The sequence below is a fragment of the Vipera ursinii genome, assembly GCF_947247035.1.
Source record: "Vipera ursinii genome assembly, chromosome: 1".
In the NCBI taxonomy this organism is placed as follows: domain Eukaryota; kingdom Metazoa; phylum Chordata; class Lepidosauria; order Squamata; family Viperidae; genus Vipera; species Vipera ursinii.
This window is the reverse complement of record NC_139512.1, coordinates 29,714,007-29,729,748: the sequence shown is the minus strand read 5'-3', so window position 1 is coordinate 29,729,748 and position 15,742 is coordinate 29,714,007. Positions and strand designations below refer to the sequence as shown.

At 36.4% G+C, this 15,742-nt stretch overlaps 1 protein-coding gene across 6 annotated transcripts in view; it reads right to left on the bottom strand.

Annotated features, from left to right (window-relative positions):
* Nucleotides 1-15,742, bottom strand: part of BRF1 (BRF1 general transcription factor IIIB subunit) — a 224,397-nt gene that overhangs the window by 24,944 nt on the left and 183,711 nt on the right. For all 6 annotated transcript variants that reach the window (XM_083351085.1, XM_083351089.1, XM_083351087.1 and 3 more), the window contains one exon: nucleotides 12,865-13,121. In XM_083351085.1, the coding sequence (XP_083207211.1) occupies nucleotides 12,865-13,121 (257 nt within the window). The remainder of the gene's footprint in view (nucleotides 1-12,864; nucleotides 13,122-15,742) is intronic.

Genomic DNA, 15,742 nt, shown 5'->3' with positions numbered 1-15,742 from the left:
CAAATTGACAATGTTGGAACAGTAATATGAACCTAGTTCACTGGATTATTTCAATGAGAAGATAATTAACATAAAGTACTTGGCATACATGCAATTATCATTACAGCCAAGTATTTGAGATCACTGATAGTATTATTTATATGATTATATGTGATTATTTTTTTCAGTCTCTTGAATACTTGGAAGGTCTTCATATATATTACTGAAATGATACTCTAAAATTCTTTAGTTTATATTACTTTTCCCAACGTATAAGCAATGAATTGTTTTTGGCTGTGAACCCCATCAGATGTCAGAAAATCTGCTTAATACTTTAGTTTATGCTGAATAGCTAAAAAAGGATAAGAAAATAGCATGAAGGACAAAAATGAGGATATATTTTAATTGACAAATTCATCAGAGATGGAAAAGAAGGTCAACATAGCCAGAGGCAGAATTCAGAAAAAGTCAAGAGACAATCCCTTTACAAAAAAGCATCTGTTCTAGCCCACAGTAATTTTTATTACCATTAGAAGGAAAAAGAAATGCAATCACAACACCTGAAGCAAGTCCCTCAAAGGAAAAAGAAAACCACCATCTGGAATTTCCCAACTTCTAAAAGTTGGGAAGATAGCTTTGTATTGGCTTAGTATCAAGGTTTCATTAAAAGAGAAGAAAAGCTGTATAAACTAATTCAGGCATTGTAGCAAATTCTAAAATCTTATGCTTGCTTTGATGGTCTATGATCTGATTATCTCCTGTTTTGGATAATCTAAAATGTTGCTATGTGGAGCTGCCTTTGAAAACGATCCAGAATCTGCAATTGGTTCAGAATACAGCTGCAAGATTACTAATTGGGACATATTATTATCAGTATATTACTCCAGCATTGTGTTGTATCTGTTGGCTCCTGTTCTGTTTTTTTTTTGGGCCCAGTTCAAAGTAATACTTTTCAATGTTAATTTTTTCAGAGCTTGAGATCTCAGTATTTGAAGAAAACACGCTGCTTCCCTACCTAGACCTTGAGCTCTTCATTTGAAGTCTGTGGAGTGGAGGGTGAAAGGGTCCTTTGTAGCCATATCCCAGTCTCAGACATAATTTCTCCAGCCAGATCCACACAAATAGCTATTTTTGTCATCAAAAACTTTTCCCCAAGCCTTATAAATCACATCATAAATTTACATTTCAGTTTTGATTTTTACTCCAGTGAAGCCAGATGATGATCAGTTCTATAAGGCTCCATTAAGAATTGGGATCACAATTTTGAGGTTTAAAGCACAAAGTCGCTCACAAGCATTATTTCCCCCTCCCCCCCCAAAAAAAAATCTCTTTCAGAGAATTTTAGAATTAGAAAGGTGGGAGTAGCAGCTCAGGAAAAAATATTGTTTTGCTTTGGCAATCACTCTGGGTGTATGTTATAGGGCAGGGGGTTCCCAAGCGGGGGGGGGGGTGCAAGTTGATATTCCAGGGTGTGTGAAAACTTGGGTTTAGAAGTTTCAAAATCATAGTTATACGCATAATTCGTTTTGAACTTTTGTAGTGGGTGTGAGAATATACCAGAAACGTTCTAGGGGTGCGGGGTATAGAAAAGGTTGGGAACTGCTGTTATAGGGTATGAATTAATTCCCTGCTTCTATGTGATAGCCCCAGGTGCTATTTTTAGCAAAAGCTTCTAATACCCCCCCCCCCCCAAAGTCAAGAAAATTGATGAGGGATGTATGACAAAAATTTCATTTGGCTTAAGAAGTCAAGTTTTTTTTCAAAATGCCATCAGATACAGATTTCAGGTAGAAACATAACCTCCAACTGAAGTAGTAGCAGATTTTCGAGGTTTTTTTCTGGGTCTTTTTGAGCTTGTTTTTGGTTTGTATTAAAAAGGTAGGTACTGACATAGGAACAGATGGTGCTCAAGCAGGAAACTAGCTTCTAGAAAACTACAGAGATATTGAGCATACATCTGGTCAGCCATCCAAAAGCAGCAAGGATATGGAACAAGCTGCCAGAAAACTCCTTGTTATAACAGAGAAATGTAAGTAGGACAAACAGGAAGCAATGGGAGAGAAATGTTAATAGCTCAATAGCTTTTTCACTGCCTGAAATTCAACTTTAAGGACCATTACTTAATGGTTGTTTTTCACTTGGGATTCAGACACAGTTGTGGGACAGAAATGGCATTGATTCTTCTTATATGTGATCTATGCTAGATCTTTAATGGGAGGAAGAACAGCCCTCTACATTCTGTTAAACTTTTCAGTACCATTCTATACCATCAACCATGACATTCTTATGAACTATCTACAAGTTTAATAGAACAGAACAGGAGCTGGAAGGTACCTTGGAGGTCTTCTAGTCCAAACCCCCTGCTCAAGCAGGAGAACCTATACCATCTCAGACAAGTGATGTCTAGTCTCTCCTTAAAAATCTCCAGTGATGGAGCACCCTTGATTTCTGGAGGCAAGCTGTTCCACTGGTTAATCGTCCTCACTGTTAGGAAGTTTCTCCTTAATTCCAGTTTGCTTCTCTCTTTGATAAGTTTCCAACCATTGTTTCTCGTCCTTCCCTCTGGTGCCTGGTGAACAATGTGACCCCCTCTTCTTTGTGGCAGCCCCTCAAATACTGGAATACTGCTATCATGTCTCCCTATTTCTTCTTTTCTTTAGACAAGCCAAACCCAAGTCCCGCATCCGTTCTTCATATGTTTTAGTCTCCAGGCCTTTGATCATCTTAGTTGCTCTTCTCTGAATTTTTTTACCAAACTCTCAACATCTTTTTTTGTGATATGGTGACCAAAACTGACTGCAGTATTACAGGTGTGATCTTACTAGGGTTTTATAAAGTGGTACTAATACTTCACATGATCTTGATTCTATGCCTCTGTTTATACAACCCAGGACTGTATTAGCTTTTTTGGTTGCTGCTGCACACACTGCTGGCTCATAGTCAAGTGACTGTCCACTAGGACTCCAAAGTCTCTCTCACAGTTACTGTTTTTAAGCCAATCTGTACTTGTACCTTTGAACTTTCCTGCCTAAATGTAAAACTTTGCTTTTCTCATAGTCCCTCTCACAGTTACTTTCACCACCAGACATATCCACAGCTGAGCGTCCTTTCGGCTTTGGCCCAGTCGCTTCATTCTTTCTGGCGCTACTAGTACTAGCCTTCTGATCTTCCCCAGTAGCATATTGGACGCCTTCCGACCTGAGGGGCTCATCTTCCAGCATCATATCGTTTTGCCTTTTGGTACTGCCCATAGGGTTTTCATGGCAAAGATACTGGAGTGGGTTGCCATTTCCTTCTCCAGTGGATCACGTTTTATCTTGGGTTGCATTAGCAAGAATATGAGTTTAGAACCCAGGAAATATTTTTTCTGAGAGCACCAAGAGCCCCTCATTTCAACACCAAGCTACAAATATTCTCCTCTATCAGTAATTGTTCTACTCTACTCTCTCCGTTGGCAATAGTGTGCGCAGCAATAGCTCTTTTGGTGTCTGCAAGGCTTCCTGCCTCATATAGTTTTATTTTCTTTTGTTTGCAGGGGCATTCAAAGAAAATAAAAAATAAAAAAACAAATGGTCCCATACTTTGTAAGTATAGGTACAAAAAAGTCAAATGGAACATGATATCTTTGAGATTACCTGGACTTGGGGAAAATTAGGGTTATCAGTTTGCCTTCTAATAAATGAGCATTTTATAACAATCAAGGCAACAATGGCAAGCATTTTACAGGAATATCTAAGATATATTCTCACAGTTTCAAATATGTTTACTGGCTCAACATCCTAAGTATATGTCAGTACACTGTATATACTTCCTATTTGGTAAAATGCAGACAAAAGGAATTGGCTTTCAAAGTAGTCTCTACCTGAGAGATCTTAACTTACATAGAAAAGCTGAATGATTTGGGGTAAAAGTGGATGTTAGTTCCATCTGTAGCATACTGGCCCAAATGTACTAAAACTGACCAGTATTTCCCTACCATTTGCTTGTCAGAAGGTCGCAAAAGGCTTTCATATCACCCCAGGACAATGTAACCATCATAAATATGAGTCAGTTGCCAAGCATCTGAATTTTGAGCACATGACCATGGGGATATTGCAACGGTTATAAGTGTGAAAAAATGATCATAGGTCACTTTTTCAGTAACTTCAAACAGTTACTAAACGAACTATTGTAAATCAAGGACTACCTGTAAAACATGAATAGATGAGTGAGAACATTTGGAGACCAAAAAAAGAGAAGAAGAATGGTGAGTGGTGAATATTATGAAAAGGTTTGTTTCAAATATATGGCTTAAGCACAGTTCTGCTAAATACATGACCAAGGAAAGAATATCACTCTAAAAGCATAAGTTATTTGATTGTTTATGATGACAGATTAAGAGAATTAAAGGTAAAGGTAAAGGTTCCCCTGCACATGCGTACTAATCGTTTCCAACTCTAGGGGCCGGTGCTCATCTCCGTTTCAAAGCCGAAGAGCCAGCGCTTGTCCGAGGACGTCTCCGTGGTCATGTGGCCGGCATGACTAGACACCAAAGGCGCACGGAACACTGTTACCTTCCCACCGTAGTGGTCCCTATTTTTCTACTTGCATTTTTACGTGTTTTCAAACTGCTAGGTTGGCAAAAGCTGGGACGAGTAACAGGCGCTCACTCTGCTATGCGGCACTCGAGATTCGACCCGCCAAACTGCTGACCTTCTGATCAACAAGCTCAGCGTCCTAACACACTGAGCCACCGCTTCCCTTTAAGAGAATTAGTGAAGGATATAATGGTTGAATCATTTTGAACAGACCATTTTTGACAATGTCAAGGATCAACTTTGGTTAAAACAAGTAGTAAAAGAAATGAAACTATATAGAACAACTGCAGGAAAAGAAAGATGTCTTATATAAAAAATATTATCAGACAGATTACCATCAACATAATGTGGATAGAAAGAAAGCATATGGTATTTACTTAGAAGAGAGTGAAAAAAAATATGTAACAAATATAAGAACTGTAGAATTTCATTAATGTGAAGTAAGAAAAAGATGCTTGATAGACTTATAAAGTAAAAGAGCCTTTGGATAAGAAAAAAATGAATATATACCAGTATGAATGCTGCAAAAAAATAAGTGTTACAGAAATATACTGCATAAAATGTATAGTGAGAAAAAGGATAATTGCAAAGAATGAAGAAAAAGAAAATGAGGAACAGTTAAGATTAAAAGACATGGAGAAAGTACAGGATGATTTTGATGGAAACACATAATAGAAATGTCTGAAGAGATCTCAACAAAGATCCTCCAACATAATAAGCAGAATTAGAAATAAAAATAATGAAGCAACTTGCAATAAAACCAAAATGAAGGAGTTCTGGTTAAAGTGGTGAAAGTGAGCATGAACTTCAAATATTTGCTCTTGCAAAAATACTCATGTGTAAAAGCTTATTGTATGTTTGTTGATTTAAAGATTATATCATAAAGTAAATAAATATGAATTATGGAATATTTTCAGTGAATTTTTGAGTCAAAGTTAATTTCAAAATGTAATAAAAGTAGTATAACTAATAGTTTAACGTTGCAAGAAAAATGACAAGAATCTGTGTTAGTTAAGGCATAAGATAAAAATGGAAGAATGCTTGTGATGTTAAGAAATGTTCTGGCTGAGGATATTAATGTACTTGATTTTCATATGCAGATATGTTCTTGGCTGAGAACCTGAATGATTTGTAATAAATGATGCAATAAGATACATGGATTTGGGGATTTATACATCAAAAACCAAGCTATGTTTAAGACGGAACATGGAACAAACAACTGAAAGTTATAAATAAATCTCCAAAACTTTATGGTTAATTTGTGTAAAATGCTTACTGAAGTGGAAGTAATGGATGGAGAAGTCTTAAAATGTGAATGTGCTGATAGAAAAGTGATGGATACAGGTAGTCCTTGACTTACAATCATTTCTTTAGTGATCGTTCAAAGTTACAATGATGGCACTGAAAAAAGTGATTTACAAGTAGTTCTCATAAGTACGACTTTCACAACATCCTCACAGTCATATGATCCAAATTTGGGTAGTTACACTATTGACAATGGCTCCAATGTCCTGGGGATCATCTGATTGCCATTTGCAACCTTCCAGCCAGCTTCCAACAAGCAAAGTCAATGGAAGAAGCCAGATTTGGTTAACAACCATATGATTCACTTTAACAACTGTAACACTTGGCTTAATAATCATGGCAAAAAAGGTCATAAAAATCAGGCATGACACACTTAAAAAACTGTTCACTTAGCAATGGAAATTTTGGTCCCAACTGTGGCTATCAATCAAAGGACTACCTGTAGCAGATTGTTGCAAGAAATAAATCTTTGTGGAGCTAAGTAAAAATGTGGCTGTGTGTAAAGGCATTCTTCTGCCCACTTTATTATTTAAAATGTAGTAAAGATATGTGAAGAGAAATATAAAACTAAATTGAATGGGGTGGGATTCAGAAGCATGTGCAATAAAAAAGAAGACATTACTGGAAGTCCTTGACTTACAACCATTTGTTTAATGATTGTTCAAACTTACAAGAAAAAAGTGTCTCATGGGCCAGTCCTCACACTTATTATCACCTCTCCGGTGAGGTGAGCCAGAGTGGGCATAATCCAGGTCTCACTGATCAAACAATGTTGCCTTGTGGGACTTAGGAAGTGTGCTTTCTCAGTGATGGCTCCTGTCTGTGGAATGAGATCTTTCTTAGGAGATATGTACCATTCCCATCTTACTGAATTTTCTTAAGACAGTCAAAAGTCCGATCATTCATCCAGGCTTGGATTACTGTAGGTTGGTGGATGAGCTCTTTGTTTGGGTGTAATTTATGATCTTCTTTACTATGAGCCTTAGTCTTCCTGTCAGTTGTAGTCTCTTTGTTTGATATATATATTAATTGTAAGCCACCAAAGGCATTGTGAAACCAGGCAGCCTTAACATTGAAATGATGACTCTTCCCTCTCCCCCTATTTTTTTTTAGGAAAAATCAAATCCCCCACCAAGAAACCCATGATTGCCAATGAATTTTGCTGTCATGGTCCTGAGGAGAGTTTGCAATTAACAAAATGGGTTGGTGGTTCCATGCTGCTCACAGGTATGAGTTTCCTGCTTGTTGTGTATAAGAGGTCGTGTGTGGGAAAGGATAGGATGTAGTTTCAGAACTCTACAGCTCCTCTAAGCACAGAAATCCTAAAATTGCCCAGAATATTGTCTTCTACTCATATATGTTCATCATCTTGAGTTACATATAGTGATAAAAATGGGGTAAACATCTAAAAAAAATAATGCATTTATTTAACAATACAAAGGGTAGTACCCTAAAATCCATGTCTAAAACTTATCTCTGATAGATAGAACAAAAACAATGTTAGGATAAGCTTGATATTCAAATTCAGTCTTCTAATAAAATATTTCCTGATCTTTTCCCACATAAAGCCTCTTAAAGCCTGTAATGCACATAGAAAAAAAAGCTTCTGTTGTAAAACCTCCAGTGTCTTTTTAAATCTATTTATTTTCTTCCTAGATTTTGACAAGATTAACACAATACATTTATTCCTTTTATAATATTGCGTATCTCCACATATTGCTACTTTTTATGTACCATGAAATAGAGAAAACCTTTTTATACAATAGGGACTTCAACAATCCTTTGCTAACAGATTTATTTGATATAACAGATCAAAAACAATGTAATAAAGAATTCAGTTTAAGGAAAAAGCATAATATACAAAAATTTCACTAGACATTGCAGTCCATTTCCACCAGCTTGGAAAAACTCATGAAAAATTAAATATGAAATAGATATTAGTTTTGCCCCATTTATAAAAGAAATGTTTTTAAACCACATATTTATAACACATAGCCAATAACAATATTCCATGCTTCACAACGTGGGTAAGAGTTAAGACAAAAATAAAAATAATGGGGAATGAATTTATGATGTTTAGCTGCAATAAGCACTGCCAGAAATTGAACTACACCTAGTAGAAGAGAAATGCTTAAAACAAAGCATTTTGTATGTGAAAATTATATTTGACCTTTTTTCTATTAGGCAGCTTCCAATTACATGCAGCAAAAAATATAATTAAAACACATTTACAGAGAATTGAATCTGCATAAACATATTCTCCCTTTCCCCCTTTCTTCCCCCCCCCCCCAAGCACATTCATCTCTCTTTATTAATCCCCAAATTTATGGGCATATCTGGTATTTTGCCAGAATATATAGCGTCATTTGCCTTTTTAAAATAAACAGATAATTGCACCCCACTTGTGACAAAACAAATATTGTATGTAATTAGCCTTTGATAACACACTGGAATTAAAAGTTTTCTTTGATGGTTAAAATGTCATTTCTGAAGTCCCACAAATATTTCCAAACCAGCAAACACCTTCCAAAATATTTATTATTTCATTATTATATTGCACAATAGCATTTAAATCTGAGAGATTATGGTGGCAGCAAGGACAAATTCAAAGCACACTATTCTCTATCTTTCTGTGGGGGGATTTTGGACTGGGCAATGCAGTGTTGCATTGATACAATTCAACCACTTTCCCTCGAAATAATCTTTGACCCTCACCAATCACACTTAAAGCATAATTTGGAATTTATCATTACCAAATGTTTATCTTGGTTTATGTTTGTCAAATTCTCTTCTGCCACTTCCCAAACTCAACTGTAGATGTGCAGGAAACTTAAGAACCATGGCTACCCCATTCAAACAGTGCTAAACTCTTGTTAACACTAACAGTGGAAGAGAAGGAAGAGTTTGCATTGGACAGACTAGAACAGGGGTCAGCAACCTGAAACAGTGAAAGAGCCACTCGGAACCGGTTCCCTCACAAAAGGAAAAACTGGGAGCCACAAAAAATGTGTGTGCATGTGCGTACATGTGCGCATGCACAGAACGGGGTTTAACTGAAGAGTGGAGCCAAGGCGAGATATGCACCTATCCTGCATATTTCAATTGATTGGTTGAACTTTTTTAGTCCTACATTTTTTTTTTTGGACTGCGCATGGCAGAGAACTGGGAGCCGCAGGAGACGGCTGAAAGAGCCGCATGCGGCTCCGGAGCCGCGGGTTGCAGACCTGTGGACTAGAACAAAGGTAATTCATTCTGCATGGCCCTGGCAAATAATCTACAAATTATGGATCATCACATGTATTGCATAGGAGTCACTGGCTAATTTCAGTAATGGTAAAACAGATTTCCAAAATAACTTATCTTACTGTGGATAAGTTGTATGCTAAAGAGTCCAATCACTGATTCTCACAGCCAAATTTACTATTCTCATAGCTAAATTAGCCTGGATTACAACCCAAGATTGTTTCTGGCCATCCTAAAGGTGCTTTGTCAAAAGGAAACTGGACTTTCCTTGTTTTTTCTTCTTCATACAAGCAGCTTCTTCAGTCCTGACTCTGAATTCCAATTAGCTTGGAAACAGCAATCAGAAATCTCACTGGGAAGCCCTGGTAAACTTTCAATTCCTGGTTAATTTAGCTACTCTTGTGATCAGGATTTATGCCTCCTGGAAGTCAGAAATTAATACAATTCTGGTTTTCTGCTGTTGTGTGCAAACATAACAATTTTTTATCTGCAACATTAGATAATGGAAAGGCTTAACTTTTAGTTAAACTACCTGCATCTTACAGTTGTCTATTAGGTAGCCATCTTCTGCCAGTTAAAAATTACTCAACATTCAAGGTATCTAAACTAAATCCAACAAGACTGTTAATCACTATAAATTAGATAGTAAGATCTGTGCTAACAATTTCTGGATGGAGACACATGAAGAGTTTCATTGTCAAATGAGAAGTGGGGCACATTTTGTTCTTAATTGCACATAAATTATTGTGATTATTATATGGCTAAAATGCATTTATCTATTAACACCTCAGAGGAATAAATCTGAACAAAGGAATTATGCATTACATCTTGAAATTATGCTGAACAAAGGAATGAATTAGTGCCATGCAAAACGTATTGCAATTACAATAATGGATGGAAATAACAAAAAAGACTGCTGTAAATCTTTAATACTAAGAAAATCAAAATAACCTTTAGACTTGAAATAGCTATTTCCTCATTGCAAGAACATCTTTTTCAAGATGCTATGATGGTACCATCTGTCAGATCAGACCACTGGTTTGTTTAACTCACTACAGTATGGTCCATTCTTGGCAGGTAGTGACTGTTCAGATTTTTAACCAAACATATTTCTTTATCATACTACAAAAATATCCTTTTCAATGGTGATGCTAGAGACTGGATTTGGAGTGCTTTGATGATAAATATATATTTAAACTCTGAACTATAAAAATATAATCTCCTTTGAGACAAGCTAATTCCAGATGACTTCACTGATACATCAATTCAGGCACTGCTAATTGCTCATTCTGATCCAAAAAACATTCGTAATTTTCTATGAATATGTTTTACTATGTCATAATACTAAAATATATATATCTCTCTCCCCTATTTTTTAAACCACCCAATTTCTTCATAGAGGGACTCCCATTGTCCTAGCATTTCAAATAAAACTACCACAGACATCCATGTGGAGGAGCAAATGATGAAATATGATGTCGTGTTGCAAAACCTGTGACTTTCGTATGTGTTTGATGTTGCGGTGTAAAAAAGCCAAAGCTTTTGCCTGTTAAGTCACAATACACATTTCATTCTTTTTTTCATCATAATGGTTGACAAAAGATGCTTATGAAAACCACACCTATTTTTTGTACTTTTTCTGTTTCCCTTTAAGCAATAAGGCACTGCATGGCAAAAATTGCAAAGATGTAGAATCGTTTTGCAGTACATCCAGAATCATTGAGGCCAAATGAACACAGAAATTTCATGGACAACGGACAACAATGACTTGAAACAGAAAAGTCCTATATTCAGATTATTGCATTAGAGTGGAGCAGATCTCAAATAATGTGGCTTAGTTTATGGAAAGATAAAGCACCATATGAGCAAATTTTCCAGCAAACCCATGTCACTAATTCAGATATGAAAGACCCAGTAGCTGGATTGCTTTCACAATCTGTATTTTATTCACTGGAAATAAGCTATTTGTGGACAAAAAAAGAACAAAACATTGATTAGAGAAGGAAAGGGGATCTGGTAAAAAAAATAAATGCTTTCAAAATGAGGCAGGAATGTTTGTCTATTGCTATTGTTGTAAGGAAATGTGACCTTAGTCAGTAAACAGCAGAGAGAAGAGAATCCAGAAATAGTAAGAGCAGGATTTAGCTGGAAAGTGAAGTTTCTATTACAGAAAGCAGATTAAGGAGTTTGTATAATTTTGTTATTGTAAATACAGTGAAATTAGCATTCAGCTGAAAGTTTCAAGCCAGTTTATAAAGAATAAACAATAGTGATGATAGCAGCTGCTACCAGTGCTGCTAAATTATATATTATCATCTGCATCAATGCAATATGGATCATATTTGGGGCTGCTGACAACTCTATTCAGCAATTGGATGGTGCTGGATGAATACTGGAAGGCTAGCACTGGAACAAATTCTAGTAACCTCTGCCCTCTAGAGCAGACATGTCAAACACAAGGCCCGGGGGCCAGATCCGGCCCGCAAAATGGTTTCATGTGGCCCGCGAAGCCATCCTGGAAACAGTGAGGGAATGGCCCCCACTGCCTTGGCCCTGGCCCAGAGACCCTCCTCCTGCCAGAGACCCTCAGATCTGTCCCACTCCTGCCCAGGCCCCGATAGGCACCCTTGATGCGAATGATGTAGAACTGGCCATGCCCACCCAGTAGGCCATACGCACTCTAGCCACGCCCACCCAGTAGGCCATACGCACTCTAGCCATGCCCACCCAGTAGGCCATGCCCACCCTGGCCATACCCACCCGGCCCCGAGGGCAACCGCAATGCTGATGCGGCCCTCAATGAAATTGAGTTTGACACCCCTGCTCTAGAGCCTTAACTGTCATTTTGCATCATCCTCTCCATTTGCATCAATTTACTCAATAGACCTGCCCCAAAGAGGAAGTCAGTAAAGGTTTAGCTTTAATAAAGATGGGAAACGGAAATAGATGAGCAGACATCAACCACAGGAAAAGCAACAAGATACTTTACCAGGAGTAACATGTTCTTCAGGAAACTCACGTAGTATCACTAAGATGCTCCTGGATGACCCTACAAGGCCAATTAACTTTGTCTCGTTAAAAAATACTGCACAATGGCCAGGAAGAAAGAGCACTAAACAAAATCAGCTCAGATCTCAGATATTAGTTTTATAGCCAGCAGATGGATGAAGAGAATAACAAATGTGCAAAATGTCTATAATACCCATATATTTTAAATGCAATAAATGTCCAAATTGGAATTATTTTCCTGCTAGCACAACAGCATTTTCCTACACTCATATTTTAGGAAAATACAGGCAATGTTTACTACAAAGCTTTATGTGAAAGTCAGTAATTAGCAACCAAAATTTGGTATAAAAGTATATCTAAGAACTAAATCAAATCTTGCAGAATGTCACAACAGATAATAACTACTTATTTTTCATATTAATATGGAAAGGAATACATACATGACTATCTCAGCATGCGTGCATACCATTTAATATAAAACCTGATAATTTTGGAAAAGGGAAATAACATAATACATCTGACAATTGTATCAAGGAAGCCATTGGCAGCTGAATTATGCATTTCTGGTTGATTCCTCCAGGCTGTGATGATTAATCCATGCTGATACTGCCAGCTGATGTGACCTACAGATTCATTCTGGCTCACATACCACAATAAAATGAACACTATTGCAAAATCAAAGAAACATTAACAATGCATTGACTCTAGATACATTGACTACAATGCAAATTTCAATAAATAACTGTGGTACCTTTTCCCCATGGTGTTTACTGAATTGGTCACATTCCGATTCACAAGAGATTTTCTCCTTGATAACTTCTTGGTGCTGGTGCTATCATCAGCGGTATCATCATCTTTCTTTGGTGTGCTACCTCCTTTGCTGTTGAGGTCCCTTAACACATTATAATTAATTTTACTTGATATCTTCTTCTGTTCCAACATTTTTTCAATTGCCTCTCCTGCTGTGCTGGCCTGGATCAGCTCCCGTTTCTTTGCAGACTTCTTGGGCTTAATTAAAACATAAAGAATAGGAATTTTAGGGGGCAAGCACAATAATTTTGATGAAATCGAAGAACGGGCTACAACGATATCATTTTCAGATGACAAGTCATGGTGAAGAGGCAGGGTAAGTGATTAGTTATAATAAGGGTTTGTCAAAATTTCAGTATGGTTTTAACAATTCTTTGTAGAACCAACACTGTATGGATCCAGAGCTGCATACCTGATCTTGTACTTTTTCTCTCCCTTAAAAATAATGCACTGAAAGAAGTTTTGCTCTGAGTGGCTTTCAATGTATATATCATGTAGCAATGTATGTAGGTAGGCCTTTAAAATATGTGTTCTTCAACATGTCAAGCCCCATTTTTAAGAGTAGATCCTTGTTTTGTTTTGAATGGGTGTCCATGTATATGCTATGTAGCAATGCTAGGAAGTAATTGCTAAGAAGACACGTTGAAGGAAAATACATTTTCCTTCAACGTGTCAAGCCCCGTTTTTAAGTGTAGATCCTGGAAATAAAATTTAATTGTTAGCAAAATTTGAACTACTATGCCCATGGAAAGGGACAACTGACTTAGGAACCTAAATTAATTTTTCTTTAATTTTAGATCACAATGAAACAACTAAGTGAAAAATTATTACTGCTGGTACTACAGTGCTTCCAGTTTTAGTCTTGAATTGGTTATGATAATAATCACATAGCTTCTATGTTTTGACTGCATCTCTTCCAATATTGCACACAATGAAGTTGAAATTTATATTGTAACAAAAGTCGCCCTTCCCCTTTTCTATAATATGAACACTAAATAAAACACATCATATAATGAGAATATTTCATCTATGGTCACAACAAATGGAGTGGGTTCATAAAAATACATAATATCAATATGCCATTCCCATTATATGAAAAAGTTTCAGTAGAGACTGGACATTTTTGCAAACGAATGACATTGAAACTGCAGGCTTACAATCTGCAAAAAGGGAAATTCCACTTATAGCTGTTTTACATTTAGAAATTCAAAATAGTAGATAGCTTTCATATATGGAAGAAAAGATAAAAAGTAGACTTGTTGAAGCCTTAGTAAAAATTTTAGAATGGAAGGGGAAGATATGGATGTAGAAGTGGACAAAATGTAGAGAATTAAAATAAGAAATAAAAAGTTACGAAATATGCTCAGACATATACTTGTGTACCTTGTCAGGAACAAGACAAGCGATCAAATTCTATCACAACACCTTAACACTAAGCTAAGAATACAGCATAAAAGAAAAAAATGTAGAACTGATTTATTTGATCAGGGATAAGACAATATGTATTTTTATAAAACAATGGAAATCCTTTATGGATTTTGCTGATTTCTTGACTGAAAAATGTTGAATTTGAGAAGAAGCAAACTATGTAATTAACCTTAAAAAGAGAGGAATGATAATAAGTTTCAATAGAAGATAATATATCAAGCTCAGGGTTGAATTATGGAAGAGTGATTCTGGAGTACTCCATAAAACTAAGTCTGTAACTCTTATAAAGAAGATCAGAAGTTGTTTCTTTAAATAACTTTTTCTTTTTTAAATTTTGTATATATATATATCTCTTCCTCAAGTTCATTTCCTGTACTTTTTTAATCTTTCACTTGTTTATAAATCTCTAATAAAATTATATTTAAAAAACAGATAGCTTAATTTGACATTTGCTATTATATGTAAAAGGGACGTGGTGGCTCAGTGGGTTAGGATGCTGAGCTTGTCGATCAGAAGGTCGGCAGTTTGGCGGGTCGAATCCCGAGTGCCGCGTAACAGAGTGAGCGCCTGTTACTCGTCCCAGTTTCTGCCAACCTAGCAGTTCGAAAACATGTAAAAATGCAAGTAGAAAAATAGGGACCCCTACGGTGGGAAGGTAACAGCGTTCCGTGCGCCTTTGGCGTCTAGTCATGCCGGCCACATGACCACGGAGACGTCCTCGGACAAACGCTGGCTCTTCGGCTTTGAAACGGAGATGAGCACCGGCCCCTAGAGTCGGAAACGACTAGCACGCATGTGAGGGGGAACCTTTACCTTTACCTATTATATGTAAGCCATCCATAAAACCTTTACTTTTGCCAATATTTTCACACCTATATAAAAGGGCTTTAAGTACTATACCCCCTTATATTCAATAATTCATATATATATATATGTTTTCATATATATATGAAATATATATATATATGAAATATATATTCATATATATATATATGTTTTCATCAGTCAGGGTATGGCTGACTGATGAAAACAAATAAGTTTGAAATGCATATCAGTCTCCCTTTAATTCTTTGTTAGCAATCTAATAAAAAAAAATTACACAAATATGAGCTGTCACAGTTGTGACTACTGCCTGTCGATTGCCTTCGGTTAGGCTGAAACAGGAAATAAAGATTTGTCCCATGTTTGGGGCCTAGCAAGGTAATCTAAATAGTTAACAAGCATTTAACATATATATATATATATGTATATATGTATATATGTATATATGTATATGTATATATATATATATATATATATATATATATATATATATATATATATATATATACACACACACACACACACACACACATATTCGTAGAGACCTACTTTGCAAAGGGGGTACTTCA